The sequence below is a fragment of the Anomaloglossus baeobatrachus genome, chromosome 3 (assembly GCF_048569485.1).
Source record: "Anomaloglossus baeobatrachus isolate aAnoBae1 chromosome 3, aAnoBae1.hap1, whole genome shotgun sequence".
Taxonomy (NCBI): Eukaryota; Metazoa; Chordata; class Amphibia; order Anura; family Aromobatidae; genus Anomaloglossus; species Anomaloglossus baeobatrachus.
Window position 1 is genome coordinate 11009518 of NC_134355.1, and position 15922 is coordinate 11025439.

At 52.5% G+C, this 15922-nt stretch overlaps 1 protein-coding gene across 1 annotated transcript in view; it reads left to right on the forward strand.

Moving 5' to 3' along the window:
• Window positions 1-15922, forward strand: part of DNAH8 (dynein axonemal heavy chain 8) — a 593387-nt gene that overhangs the window by 346582 nt on the left and 230883 nt on the right. The window contains exons 48-50 of the mRNA XM_075338922.1: window positions 1110-1356; window positions 1729-1970; window positions 2082-2222. Of these exons, the coding sequence (XP_075195037.1) occupies window positions 1110-1356; window positions 1729-1970; window positions 2082-2222 (630 nt within the window). The remainder of the gene's footprint in view (window positions 1-1109; window positions 1357-1728; window positions 1971-2081; window positions 2223-15922) is intronic.

A 15922-nucleotide genomic window follows, 5' to 3' on the forward strand; every position in this document is an offset into this window, starting at 1 on the left:
AAGTTATTAGGTGATAACTTACAGCACGGTGCGCGTCAGATCATTGGGACGCCCATTAATTCCAAGAACAGGGCTATAAGCTGCCTCGCGGGAAATGGATAGTGGCCATTCCTGTGTCACCGCTACATTCACTGTCTATGGGACTGCAGAAGAGTGACAAGAACCATGCGCAGATGTGATACTTTGGTGGCCACTAATCCATTTTAAAGGGGCATTTAAAAGCTGCCTTCTCAGCATTAGTGGGGGGTGATTTTTTTCAAGATATCACCTATTGTTCAATCAGACTCTAATGCGGGCGTCACACGGTACGATATATCGGGCGATATGTTGTCGGGGTCACGTCGTTAGTGACGCACATCCGGCATCGTCTGATATATCGTAGCATGTGATAGCTACGTGCGACGGTGAACGAGCAGAAATACTCACCTTCTCGTTCATCATTGACACGTCGCTCAGTTTCAAAAAATCGACCGTCCGTTTGTTCGTCGTTCCTGAGACAGCGCACATCGCTCCATGTAACACCCCGGGAACGATGAACACAGCTTACCTGCGTCCCGCCGGCAATGCGGAAGGAAGGAGGTGGGCGGGATGTTTACGTCCCGCTCATCTCCGCCCCTCCACTTCTATTGGCCGGCTGCTGTGTGACGTCGCTGTGACGCCGAACGTCCCTCCCCCTTCAGGAAGACGATGTTCACCGCCCACAGCGACGTCGCCCGGGAGGTAAATGCGTGTGAAAGGGGGGTTAACGACCTTGTGCGCCACTGGCAACGTATTGCCCGTGACGCACAAACGACGGGGGCGGGTGCGATCGCTCATGCGATCGCACGATAGATCAGCTCGTGTGAAGCCTGCATTAGAATTGACAAGTCTTCACCCATCTTTGATCAATCACCTACTGATCCGTGAGTCGTAACCTCAGTAAGAAAGTGATCACTTTTAATGATGGGAATTGCCCTTTATTGTGTGGTACATAGCTAGGATATGCAATCAGTGGATAGTTGTGGCATGTGATGTCCTAGGAATATGACCGGAGATACATGGGATTATCTGACCAGCCTCCCCGGTATCAGACGTATGGATCACCCATCTCTTCATTTATTACCTTACAGCTGTACGAAGCCTCTGAAGTTCGTCACGGCCTGATGACGCTTGGTCCTAGTGGTTCTGGAAAGTCCTCTCTTATTGATGTGCTGATGAAAGCCCTGACAGACTGTGGGCTTCCCCATCGAGAGCTGCGCATGAACCCAAAGGCCATTACAGCTCCTCAGATGTTTGGACGCCTGGATACAGCAACCAGTGACTGGACGGATGGGATATTCTCCGCTCTGTGGAGGAAGACGCTGAAAACAAAGGAAGGTACCAGCACCTGTGGCTCCAGGGCTCTCTGATATTAAAACCCTAATTGTTTGAGGAAATGCACATTTTTTTTACCTAAACACTTTCATGTTTGGCTACGACATTTTGTAACAGGATTTCATTATAAATTTTGGTGCATTTGGCTTCTACAGCCTCTGTGTATCACCGCACATAGCGGACTGCGGGATGAGTCACCAGTGATTTGTCAGTGAGCTGTCTCTGGTCTGTAACGCTTACCTCTCTTCCCTTGAATCATCTTTTAAGCTGAATTAAGTCTTCAGAGCAGAACTTATTTACTAAAAATCTTGGGTGTTGTGAATCTTGTATTTTTTTTTATTGGGTGATTCAGAAACTTTTATTGCTTTCTCATAGGTGAAAATGTCTGGATTGTCTTGGATGGTCCTGTAGATCCCATATGGATTGAGAACCTGAATTCGGTGTTGGATGATGAGAAAACGCTCACCTTGGCAAACGGCGACCGTCTTCCGATGTCTCCATGCTGCAAATTACTGTTTGAAGTGGATAGTATAGAGAATGCGTCACCAGGCACAGTATCTCGAGTGGGCATGGTCTTCCTCGGCTCGTCTGTTCTCACCTGGAGACCAATATTACAGGTACAGTCACACAGCCTTAATCAGGACCCCTGCAGTATATGGCGTGACACAGGAAAGACCATATATTTACTAATGATTCCTTACAGATTTATGTCTTCTCTCATTCGTCAGGCTTGGCTAAAGAAACGTTCTGTTGAAGAAAGAGACATTTTCCAAGCCTTGTATGACGAGGTCTTTGAGGATGCTTATACATTCATGAGTCTGAAACTTCATCCGAAAATGCAGCTTCTGGAGTGTAATTATATTGTGCAGGTGAATCGCTGCCCCCGCTCTTATACTGAGTGCCTCCCTACACGTCTGTATATCTCTATGTGCGGATCTGCCGAGAGACTGCAGGGATATTTTATTTTTCTTCAGCGCTCTATTGGGAGACCCAGACGATTGGGGTATAGCTACTGCCCTCCGGAGGCCACACAAAGCACTACACCAAAAGTGCAAGGCCCCTCCCCTTCTGGCTATACCCCCCCCCGTGGTATCACGGGTACTCCAGTTTTAGCTTTGTGTGCGAAGGAGGTCAGACATTCCATGCATAGCTCCACAGATTTTAGTCAGCAGTAGCTGCTGACTATTTCGGATGGAAGAAAAGAGGGCCCATATAGGGCCCCCAGCATGCTCCCTTCTCACCCCTGGATGGTGTTGTAAGGTTGAGGTACCTATTGCTGGTACAGGGCTGGAGCCTCACATGCTGTTTTCCTTCCACATCCCCTTGGGGGCTCTGTGGAAGTGGGATCCTGCCGGCCTCAAAGCTCTGACGCCGGGCTCCATCCACAGACCCATAGAACCTGGTGGATGCCGAGCAGGAGTACCATCAGGGACCGGGCCCTGCATCATACAGGTACTCTGTGTCCCCGGCAGGCACAGACGCACTCCGGGCTGGCTGGGTGTTGTAGTGCGCCGGGGACCGTACACTGAGCTGGTGTTCCTACAGTTATCTGGGGGACTTTGTGTTCTGGGAACGCAGCGCCGACCCTCACTGGACCGGGCGGCGCTGCTGTGACTTGTGGTGCGCCGGGGATACGCCGACCGCGCTTTTACGGCGGCGGCGTTTATAACTCTAGTCCCCGGCTTTTGGGCCTAGGACGCCGGCAGCTCCGATCGTTCCCGCCCCCACCCTGTCAATCAGGGTAGGGGAGAGACGCTGTTTCACGGCAGCGAGGAGGGCTGGAGCCTGATTTACATGCTCCAGCCCTCTCACTAGGCAGAGAGGGAAGCAGGCTTCCCGCTCTTGGTCAGGAACGCCCAGGGCCCGCCCCCCTTCCTCTCTCAGGACGCCGGCAGCCATTACATGCATGTCTGGCTGGAGGAAGGACGCAAGGCTCTGGGAGACCTAGACTGAGGGGCTTTGGGAGACCACACACCCGCTCTTAAGCGGGCGGTAAGCGGCTTTTCAGCTGGCCCCTCTAGTGCCTTACTGTGTATTAGTGTACTGTGTCACTGGACATAGATATTTATTGATTTCTTGCACTGTGAGGTCGCTTCCTGGCTGGATACCCCAGATCGCTCTGAGGAGGCAGCAACATGTCATCCACAAGACGCAAAGCTGCCAAGGCTAGGGCTGTGTGCACTGCGTGTGCTGCATGTGGGGCTGCTCTACCAGCAGGCTCCAAGGACCCCCATTGTGTGCAATGCTCAGATCCGGTGCTGCTTCGCCAGCCGGAGTCAGGAGAGATAGTGACCCAGGCTGAGACGCCTGTAAGTCCTGCCCCGGTGTCAGGGACAGACTTTGCAGTTTTTGCGGTTAATATGTCTGTGACTATGGCAAAAATCCTGGAAACTTTGCAATCCATGCCTGGGGCTCAGTCTATGGACACGGCGAGGTCTATGTCCTCTAATCCTCCGCAGTTGGATTTAATCCAGACTGCAAGGGGGTCCCCGGCTTCTCAGGATGAGTATAATGACTCAGATGATTGCCCCAGCCACCCCAAGCGGGCTCGCTGGGAAAGACCCTCAACGTCATCACACTGCTCAGGGTCTCAGCGCAATCAGTCTCCCTGTGATGTGTCTGAAGAGAGTGATCAGGAGTCTAATCCTGGAACCCCTCTCAATCTGGATACCCCGGATGGGGACGCCATGGTAAACGATCTTATCTCAGCCATCAATAGACTGTTGGATATTTCTCCCCCAGCTCCTTCTGCAGAGGAGGCAGCTGCAGAGCAGGAGAAGTTTCGTTTCCTCTATCCCAAGCGTAAATTAAGTGCTCTGTTGGATCACTCTGACTTCAGAGAATCAATCCAGAAACACGACGCTCATCCAGAAAAGCGTTTCTCTAAACGTTCTAAGGATACACGTTATCCTTTCCCCCCTGATGTGGTCAAGCGCTGGACCCAGTGTCCAAAGGTGGACCCCCCGATTTCCAAGCTTGCAGCTAGATCCATAGTTGCAGTGGAGGATGGCGCTTCACTTAAGGATGCCAATGACAGACAGATGGACCTTTGGTTAAAATCTGTCTATGAAGCTATCGGCGCGTCGTTTGCTCCAGCATTCGCAGCCGTATGGGCACTCCAAGCTATTTCAGCTGGTTTAGCAAAAGTGGATGCTATCATACATCCAGCGGTGCCGCAAGTGGCGTCCCTTACCTCGCAGATGTCTGCGTTTGCCTCTTACGCTATCAATGCGGTCCTAGAATCTACCAGCCGCACCTCAATGGCGTCTGCCAATTCGGTAGTTTTGCGCAGGGCATTGTGGTTAAAGGACTGGAAAGCAGATGCTGGTTCCAAAAAATGTTTAACCAGCTTGCCTTTATCTAGAGATAGACTGTTTGGCGAGCCATTGGCTGACATCATTAAACAGTCCAAGGGTAAAGATTCCTCTTTACCCCAGCCCATATCAAGCAAACCTCAGCAGAGAAAGTGGCAGCAGAAGTTTCAGTCCTTTCGAGGTTCGGGCAAAACACAATTCTCCTCGTCCAAGGGGACTCAGAGGACGCAAAAAAGGACGGCTCGTTCCGTCCTGTTCTGGACCTAAAACTGCTCAACAAACATGTGCACGCCAGACGGTTCCGGATGGAAACCCTCCGGTCTGTCATTGCCTCAATGTCTCAAGGAGACTTCCTTGCCTCAATAGACATCAAAGATGCTTATCTCCACGTGCCAATTGCTACAGAACATCAACGTTTTCTACGTTTTGTGATAGGAGACGACCATCTTCAGTTCGCAGCTCTGCCATTCGGTCTGGCGACAGCCCCCCGGGTCTTCACCAAGGTCATGGCGGCGGTGGTAGCAGTCTTGCACTCTCAGGGACACTCGGTGATCCCTTACCTAGACGATCTACTTGTCAAGGCACCCTCTCAAGAGGCATGCCAACTCAGTCTACAGGCTACGCTGGAGACTCTCCAGACTTTTGGATGGATCATCAACTTTCCAAAGTCAAATCTGTCACCGACACAGTCACTAACGTATCTTGGCATGGAGTTCCATACTCGAGCAGCGAGAGTGAAGCTTCCGCTAAACAAGCAGCGGTCCCTACAGACAGGGGTGCAATCTCTCCTTCAGGGCCAGTCGCACCCCTTACGGCGCCTCATGCACTTCCTAGGGAAGATGGTGGCAGCCATGGAAGCGGTTCCCTTTGCGCAGTTTCATCTGCGTCCACTTCAATGGGACATTCTCCGCCAATGGGACGGGAAGACGACTTCCCTAGACAGGAAAGTCTCTCTTTCCCAGACGGCCAAGGACTCTCTACAATGGTGGCTCCTTCCCACCTCATTGTCTCAGGGAAGATCCTTCCTGCCCCCATCCTGGGCAGTGGTCACGACAGATGCGAGTCTGTCAGGGTGGGGAGCAGTGTTTCTACACCACAGGGCTCAGGGGACGTGGACTCCGCAAGAGTCCACCCTTCAGATCAATGTTCTGGAAATCAGGGCAGTGTATCTTGCCCTACTAGCCTTTCAACAGTGGCTGGAAGGAAAGCAGATCCGAATCCAGTCGGACAACTCCACAGCGGTGGCATACATCAACCACCAAGGAGGGACGCGCAGCCGGCAAGCCTTTCAGGAAGTCCGGCGCATTCTGAATTGGGTGGAGGACACAGCATCCACCATCTCCGCGGTTCACATCCCAGGCGTAGAAAACTGGGAAGCAGACTTCCTCAGTCGCCAGGGTATGGACGCAGGGGAATGGTCCCTTCACCCGGACGTGTTTCAAGAAATCTGTCGCCGCTGGGGGGTGCCGGACGTCGACCTAATGGCGTCTCGGCACAACAACAAGGTCCCGGCATTCATGGCGCGGTCGCGCGATCAAAGAGCTCTGGCGGCAGACGCCTTGGTGCAAGATTGGTCGCAGTTCCGCCTCCCATATGTATTCCCGCCTCTGGCACTCTTGCCCAGAGTATTACGCAAGATCAGATCCGATTGCAGCCGCATCATACTCGTCGCCCCAGACTGGCCAAGGAGATCGTGGTATCCGGATCTGTGGCATCTCACGGTCGGCCGCCCGTGGTTACTTCCAGACCGTCCAGACCTGCTGTCTCAAGGGCCGTTTTTCCATCAGAATTCTGCGGCCCTGAACCTGACTGTGTGGCCGTTGAGTCCTGGATCCTATCGTCAACAGGCTTATCCCAGGGAGTGGTAGCCACAATGAGACAAGCTAGGAAGTCAACTTCTGCTAAGATCTACCACAGAACGTGGAAGATTTTCTTAACCTGGTGCTCTGCTCAGGGAGTGTCTCCCTGGCCATTTGCATTGCCCACTTTTCTGTCTTTCCTGCAATCAGGGTTGGAAAAGGGCTTGTCGCTCAGCTCCCTTAAAGGGCAAGTCTCGGCACTATCCGTGTTTTTTCAGAAGCGTCTAGCACGTCTTCCTAAGGTGCGCACGTTCCTGCAGGGGGTCTGTCATATTGTGCCCCCGTACAAGCGGCCGTTGGATCCATGGGATCTGAACAGGGTACTAGTTGCTCTCCAGAAGCCGCCTTTCGAGCCTCTCAAAGAAGTTTCTTTTTCTCGCCTGTCACAGAAAGTGGCGTTTCTTGTTGCGATCACATCGCTTCGGCGAGTGTCTGAGCTGGCAGCTCTGTCATCCAAGGCTCCCTTCTTGGTGTTCCACCAGGACAAGGTAGTGCTGCGCCCCATTCCGGAGTTTCTCCCTAAGGTCGTATCCTCGTTTCATCTTAATCAGGATATATCCTTGCCTTCCTTTTATCCTCATCCGGTTCACCGGTATGAAAAGGACTTGCGTTTGCTAGATCTGGTGAGAGCACTCAGGATCTACATTTCCCGCACGGCGTCCATGCGCCGTTCCGATGCACTTTTTGTCCTTGTCGCCGGTCCGCGCAAGGGGTTGCAGGCTTCTAAAGCCACCTTGGCTCGATGGATCAAAGAACCAATTATAGAGGCCTACCGTTCTGCTGGGCTTCCGGTTCCTTCAGGGCTAAAAGCCCACTCAACCAGAGCCGTGGGTGCGTCCTGGGCATTACGGCACCAGGCTTCGGCTCAACAGGTGTGTCAGGCAGCTACCTGGTCGAGTCTGCACACTTTCACCAAGCATTATCAGGTGCATACCTATGCTTCGGCGGATGCCAGCTTAGGTAGAAGAGTCCTGCAGGCGGCAGTGACATCCCCGTAGGGGGGGGCTGTTTTGCAGCTCTAACATGAGGTATTTCTTTACCCACCCAGGGACAGCTTTTGGACGTCCCAATCGTCTGGGTCTCCCAATAGAGCGCTGAAGAAGAAGGGAATTTTGTTACTTACCGTAAATTCCTTTTCTTCTAGCTCTTATTGGGAGACCCAGCACCCGCCCTGTTGTCCTTCGGGATTGTTTTTTGCTGTTTGCGGGTACACATGTTGTTCATGTTGAACGGTTTTTCAGTTCTCCGATGTTACTCGGAGTTAATTTGTTTAAACCAGTTGTTGGCTTCCTCCTTCTTGCTTTGGCACTAAAACTGGAGTACCCGTGATACCACGGGGGGGTATAGCCAGAAGGGGAGGGGCCTTGCACTTTTGGTGTAGTGCTTTGTGTGGCCTCCGGAGGGCAGTAGCTATACCCCAATCGTCTGGGTCTCCCAATAAGAGCTAGAAGAAAAGGAATTTACGGTAAGTAACAAAATTCCCTTCTTTTAGATTAGCTTATATTTAACTCACTTGAAATGTGAATTGTCTATTGCAACAGAGGTAGACACAATGCTAGGTGTTTTCTCCTTTCCCAAATACTCACCTTTGTATTTAAGATCCTTATTTTAACTAACTGATAACTCCATATTTTATGGTGTCCGATCTAATTTACAAGAGGAGATAATTAAGGCCTCTTTCACACGTCCTTGTTTAAAATGCACGTTTTGCACAGTCCATTTTGTACATCCTAGTGACATCCATGTGCTTTATGTGTGTCCGTGTGTAAGGTCCGTGTCCGTGTGACCGTTACCAGGAAAAAAAAAAGCATGATATTGAAGTGAATGTTTGTTTTTTCTGTGTAAAAGATGTGCAAAGCCAGAAAAGAAATCTCTTCTCTAATCCCAATTGTCATGGATACAGCAGGATAGTCCAGGATTTGGGTCTGTGCCTTGCAGTCTCGGGTGTCTGCTGAATGTGCATCACTGCCACCCCCCCCCCCCACAACACTCGTATATTCTGCATAAAATTGTTTAGATATGTGAAAAATTATTGTTAACAATAATATTTGGAGACTACCGCGCTCACTCGATGAAAGGGGGTCCGGGATAAGTGGTTATGTCTGGATTAAAAGGTGTGAATGTAGAAGCAAATCTAACATCTGAGACTTGATCATTTTTTAAAAATATATGTATTTTATAATATAGTTGGATAAAAGAGTGTCTCATGACGATTCCCTGATTCAGGTACCCAGATAGGGAGTTGAAAACTGCCTTGGTAGGCGTGAAAACTGTCAAAAATTGAAAAACAACCAAGAATGAATGTAAATGAATGTATATGTGCCTGTGCTACCAAAAGTGAAAGAGGTCTATATTGAATAGATAGGTAGCGGTTTTATTAGAGGGGGTATAGGTTCTGGACAGGTGGTGGGGAGAGGGAACGATTCCAGAGGAAACACCTGAAGAGGGTTCCTGAAAATAAAAGGTGTGTAGTTGTGTCTAAATTGCTTAGGGAATACAATGTAGAATCTTGCAATTGTATCACAGCTGTGGAGGAGATGGAGGGAGCACTTTCTCCACATCTCCTCCGCTGCCTGTCTCTGCGTACATCACACTGCAGTCGGATGACATGTGAGTGCAGTGCAATGTTTCACACGCTCCCATAGACTTATATGGGGGTGTGTGAGCCGAGACTTGCTGCCAAACGCATCATGCTGCGATCCATTCTGCATGCTGATATGGCATGAGAAATCAATCACAGATGGACACTGCCCCATAGTTTTGCACTAGAGTAAGAGCAGTCCAATGTTTTATCACATTGCACTTGTCCGCGCAAATCGCAAGTGGAAGCGAGGCCTAACATAGAAAATGGTCCCGGTAGTGGCGAGTACGGATACCTGATATGGTATTTGTCCTGAGTGGGTCCTGGCAGGGGGTGATAATAAATGGATATTCAGAGAACTGGTGCTGAGATCTGGAATGCAGATAAACCATATATTTTATATTTATAAAAATAAATAGAAATTGTACATATAAAAAGTATATCACTTGAAAAAGATATTAATAATTACACTGAGACATTGATGCACAAAGAACTGATCTGTACTCCGTGCAGGGTAAAAGGCCAAGGCTTACCTGTGTGGGTGCAGGGTGTTTATCCTTGTGTGCTGTCAAATAGCAAACGTTTTAGTGAGCTTGGAGATGGCTGGTGGGGACTGGAGGCTCGAGGAGTGCCAGTCAAAGTGCTCCATTATTGGGGCTGAACTGTATGGAGTGTTGCGGGGATGGGGTAAAGTATGTTGGGGCCTTATGGGGCAGTCAAGAGCGGTAAGGTTGGGCGGTCAGCTGGTGGCTGGCTGCGATGCCGAGAGGTTTACCTAACCATCAGATGGTTGTGGGGCAGGCTAGTCAGTCTGGAGTGTGGTCAGCTGAAATGATGAGCAGGAACGCTGAAGAAAGCCGCTTAGAGCGCAGCACAGTGAGACGCCAAGTGGAAGAGGATGGGAGGTACGCGTCTTCCTTCGGCGTTCCTGCGCACCAACTCTCCTTTTCATTTCTTTGTCACTCCATTGGGAGACCCAGACAATTGGGTGCATAGCTTCTGCCTCTGGAGGCCACACAAAGTATTACACTTTAAAAAGTGTAACCCCTCCCCTCTGCCTATACACCCTCCCGTGGACCACGGGCTCCTCAGTTTTATGCTTTGTGTGGAAGGAGGCACACATCCACTAATGAATTCTCAGACTTTTTATGTCGGTTGGAAGAAAAGAGGACCCCCACGGGGTCCCCAGCATGTTCCCTTCTCACCCCACTATGTCGGCGGTGTTGTTAAGGTTGAGGTACCCATTGCGGGTACAGAGGCTGGAGCCACATGCCGTCTCCTTCACCATCCTTTAGCGGCTCTGGGAGAAGTGGGATCCTGAGCGGTCTTCCATTTACTGGGACCGTGCTCCATCCGCAGCCCCTGAGGGAACCTGCCGGACCGGAGCCTCTTCTACCCCAGGGACCGGGCCCTGCTACTTAAAGGTACTCTGTATCCCTGTCGGGGATCGTACAGAGAGCGCACCTTCTTCCCGGGAGCCGCGGTACTTTTAGAACTGAGAAGGCCGGTGGACTTCCGCGCCGACCGTGCCTGCTTGTCGGCCGCGGCCTCAAATTTAGTCCCCGGCTTCACCGGGGCCTAGTCACAAAAATCCCGCCCCCGCGCCTGCCTGTCAGGGGTAAGGGCGGGTTCTCCGGCATGACGTCGGAGGTGAGGGCTGGAGCATCCTGCATGTCTTCCTCGCCCCCTCACTGACCACTGTGGGGACCCCAGATTCCCGCCCTTGGCTGGCGCCGCCCCCGGCTCCACTCCTCCCCTGAGAGCTCCGGCGGCCATTTTCTGGCATTCTGCCGGTGGATGCTTCTCAGTGAACAGCTCTGCAGCTCCGGGGGATCCAAGGCAGGGAATCTGGAGGACACACTCCGCTCGTTAGCGGTCGGTAAGCCACACCGGTCACCCGGTGCTGGCCCTCCTGGGGTGCCGGTATAGATACATATATATATATGTTTATTCAATAAATATATATATATCTGTTCGGTCAGTCCGTATACCTTGGTCCCTATATACCCTCAGTTGGTCACTCTCCTAGGAGACAACAGCATGTCGTCCACAAGGAGCAAAGCTACTAAGGCACAGGTTTTTTTCGCAGCCTGTACCTCTTGTGGGGCTATGTTGCCTGCGGGATCCACGTACCCTCACTGTGAGCAGTGTTCAACTCCTGCCACGCTTGCTCAGCCGGAGCCTCGGGCACTGGTGGGCCCCTCGGCTCAGGTAGACCCCCCTGCTCCCCCTGAACATGCAGGGACAGAGTCACAGGGGTTGGCCTCTTTTGCTGAGAAACTCTCTCAGTCCCTTTCTCAATCCATGGCACAGTCTTTGGACAAATGGTCTTCTAGGCTCCTGGAGGCATTGCAATCCAGTCTGGTCCCTTCACAGGCCCCGGTTCCGGTTAGCTTGTCTCCTCCAGGCCCCTCTCGGTCCGCGCCGCAGCGCGCTCCTAGGTTGGCCCCTAGGTCTCAGGCGGAGGACTCCTGCCCGGACCGCAGTCCCAGACCGGCAAAGCGGTCCCGCTGGGACTCTTCCCCGTCTTCCTCACGCTGCTCGGAGGACTCTCAGGAAGACGAGGCGGATGTGGGAGCTCAGGGCTCTGACCCTGACTTCGCCCTTAACCTTGATACACCTGAGGGGGATGCCTTAGTAAATGATCTTATCTCATCCATCAACCAGGTGTTGGATCTCTCTCCCCCGCCTCCTCCTGTGGAGGAGTCGGCTTCGCAGCAGGAGAAACACCAGTTTCGGTTCCCCAAACGTACGCGAAATACGTTTTTTGATCACTCTAACTTCAGGGATGCTGTCCAGAAGCCCAGGGCGGTCCCGGACAAGCGCTTTGCTAAAAGGCATACTGACACGCGTTATCCCTTTCCATCTGAAGTTGTTAAGGGCTGGTCTCACTCTCCCAAGGTGGATCCGCCAGTCTCCAAATTAGCTGCTAGATCCGTTGTGTCTGTTGCAGATGGCTCATCCCTGAAGGATGCCACTGACAGACAAATAGAGCTCTTGGTGAAGTCCATCTATGAGGCCACGGACGCGTCTTTCGCCCCGGCCTTTGCCGCTGTGTGGGCTCTCCAAGCGATCTCGGCTTGTCTGGCTGAGATTAATGCTGTCACACGGAATTCTGCTCCGCATGTTTCGTCTTTGACTTCCCAGGCGTCTGCCTTTTCCTCCTACGCCATGAACGCTGTCCTGGACTCCGCTAGCCGAACGGCTGTAGCATCCGCTAACTCCGTGGCAGTCCGCAGGGCCATGTGGCTGCGCGAATGGAAAGCAGACTCGGCTTCCAAAAGGTTCTTAACTGGTCTGCCTTTTTCTGGCGACCGTTTATTTGGCGAACGATTGGATGAGATTATTAAGGAATCCAAGGGAAAGGAATCCTCCTTACCCCAGTCCAGACCTAAGAAGCCTCCGCAACGAAAAATACAATCAAGGTTTCGGTCCTTTCGTCCCTCCGCCAAGCCACAATCCTCCTCGTCCAACAGGCCGGAGAAAGGCCAGAGGAACTCCTATGCGTGGCGGTCCAAGTCACGCCCCCAAAAGGCCGCAGGAAGCACTGCCTCCAAGACGGCCTCCTCATGACTCTCAGCCTCCCCTAGCCGCATCCTCGGTCGGTGGCAGGCTCTCCCGCTTTGGAGACGCCTGGTGGCCACATGTTCAAGACCGATGGGTGAGAGACATTCTGTCTCAGGGTTACAGGATAGAGTTCAGCTCACGTCCTGCGGCTCGTTTCTTCAGAACCTCCCCACCCCCCGCTCAGGCCGATGCACTTTTCCAGACAGTGGACGCTCTGAAGTCAGAAGGTGTGGTGATCCCCGTTCCCCCTCAGGAACGTGGTCGCGGTTTTTACTCCAACTTGTTCGTGGTGCCCAAAAAGGATGGGTCATTCCGTCCCGTTCTGGACCTCAATCTACTCAACAGACATGTGAGAACCAGACGGTTTCGGATGGAATCTCTCCGCTCAGTCATCGCCTCGTTGTCACAAGGAGACTTCCTGGCATCCATCGACATCAAGGATGCTTATCTCCATGTGCCGATCGCACCCGAACATCAACGTTTCCTGCGTTTCGCCATCGGGGACGAACACCTCCAGTTCGTCGCATTGCCCTTCGGCCTGGCGACAGCCCCACGGGTTTTCACCAAAGTCATGGCATCCGTCGTGGCGGTCCTACACTCTCAGGGCCACTCGGTGATCCCCTACTTGGACGATCTCCTAGTCAGGGCCCCTTCTCGGGTGGCGTGTCAACAAAGCCTTACCGTCGCTCTGGCGACTCTCCAGCAGTTCGGGTGGATCATCAACTTCCCGAAATCCAAGTTGACACCAACCCAATCACTGACTTACCTTGGGATGGAGTTTCACACACAGCCAGCGTTAGTCAAGCTACCGCGGGACAAGCAGCTTTCTCTGCAGGCAGGGGTGCAATCACTTCTTCGGAGTCAATCACACCCCTTAAGGCGCCTCATGCACTTCCTGGGGAAGATGGTGGCAGCTATGGAGGCAGTGCCGTTTGCACAATTTCATCTACGACCACTCCAATGGGATATTCTCCGCAAATGGGACAAGAGTGCGGCTTCCCTCGACAAGAACGTCGCTCTTTCCCTCGCGACCAAAACATCACTTCAGTGGTGGCTCCTACCCACATCTCTGTCGGGAGGAAGATCATTCCTACCCCCAACCTGGGCTGTGGTCACCACGGACGCGAGCCTGTCAGGTTGGGGAGCGGTTATTCTCCACCACAGGGCTCAAGGAACCTGGACTCCGATAGAATCGTCCCTTCAGATCAATATTCTGGAGATAAGGGCAGTATATCTAGCCCTATTGGCTTTCCATCGGTGGCTGGAGGGCAGGCAGATCCGAATCCAGTCGGACAACGCCACTGCCGTCGCCTACATCAATCACCAAGGCGGCACTCGCAGTCGTCTGGCCTTCCAGGAAGTCCGGCGGATTCTGCAGTGGGTGGAAGACACAGGCTCCACCATCTCCGCAGTTCACATCCCGGGCGTAGAAAACTGGGAAGCAGATTTTCTCAGTCGTCAGGGCATGGACGCGGGGGAATGGTCTCTTCACCCAGACGTGTTTCGAGAGATCTGTCGCCGCTGGGGAACGCCGGATGTCGATCTCATGGCATCACGGCACAACAACAAGGTCCCGGCCTTCATGGCACGGTCTCAGGATCACAGAGCTCTGGCGGCGGACGCGTTAGTGCAGGATTGGTCGCAGTTTCGACTGCCTTATGTGTTTCCCCCTCTGGCAATGCTGCCCAGAGTACTACGCAAGATCAGGTCCGACTGCCGTCGCGCCATTCTCGTCGCTCCAGACTGGCCGAGGCGGTCGTGATATCCGGATCTGTGGCATCTCACGGTGGGTCAACCGTGGGCACTTCCAGACCGCCCAGACTTGCTGTCACAAGGTCCGTTTTTTTATCTGAATTCTGTGGCCCTCAACCTGACTGTGTGGCCATTGAGTCCTGGCTCCTAGCGTCTTCAGGGTTATCTCAGGATGTCATTGCCACCATGAGACAGGCCAGGAAGCCAACGTCCGCCAAAATCTATTATAGGTCTTGGCAAATCTTCCTGTCCTGGTGCACTGCTAACGGTTTTTCTCCATGGCCGTTTGCCTTACCCACATTCCTTTCGTTCCTTCAATCTGGAGTGGACAAGGGTTTGTCCCTCGGCTCTATCAAGGGCCAGCGCTCTCCGTGTTTTTTCAAAAGCGTCTAGCCAGGTTTCCGCAGGTCCGCACGTTCCTGCAGGGGGTCTGCCACATAGTTCCACCTTACAAACGTCCGTTGGAACCTTGGGACCTTAACAGGGTCCTGACGGCTCTTCAAAAGCCGCCTTTTGAGCCTCTGCGGGATGTCTCTCTCTCCCGTCTTTCGCAGAAGGTGGCCTGCCTAGTGGCAGTCACGTCTCTTCGGAGAGTGTCTGAGCTTGCAGCGTTGTCATGCAAAGCCCCCTTCCTGGTGTTTCACCAGGATAAGGTGGTTCTGCGTCCTGTCCCGGAATTTCTCCCTAAGGTGGTATCCCCTTTTCATCTAAATCAGGATATCTCCTTGCCTTCCTTTTGCCCTAATCCAATTCGCCAGTGTGAAAAGGATTTGCACTCTTTGGATCTAGTGAGAGCACTCCGGTTCTACGTGTCTCGCACGGCGCCCCTGCGCCGTTCAGATGCGCTCTTTGTCCTTGTCGCTGGCCAGCGTAAGGGCTCTCAGGCCTCCAAGTCAACCTTGGCTCGGTGGATCAAGGAACCGATTCTCGAGGCCTACCGTTCTTCTGGGCTTACACTTCCTTCAGGGTTGAAAGCCCATTCTACCAGAGCTGTAGGTGCGTCCTGGGCTTTGCGGCACCGGGCGACGGCTCAGCAGGTGTGTCAGGCAGCTACGTGGTCTAGTCTGCACACTTTCACGAAGCACTATCAGGTGCATGCCTATGCGTCGGCTGACGCCAGTCTAGGTAGGCGAGTCCTTCAGGCGGCGGTTGCCCACCTGTAAGAGGGGGCCGTTTTTTTTCGGCTCTTTCGAGTGAGGTATTCTTTTACCCACCCAGGGACTGCTCTTGGACGTCCCAATTGTCTGGGTCTCCCAATGGAGCGACAAAGAAAAAGGGAATTTTGTTTACTTACCGTAAATTCCTTTTCTTCTAGCTCCTATTGGGAGACCCAGCACCCACCCCTGTGCCCTTTGGGCTAGTTGTTCTTTTGTGTACACATGTTGTTCATGTTGAAGTGTTCTTATGGTTCATGGTCTTCAGTTCTCCGAACATCCTTCGGATTGAATTTACCCTAGACCAATTTATAAGTTTTCTCCTTCCTGCTTTTGCACCAA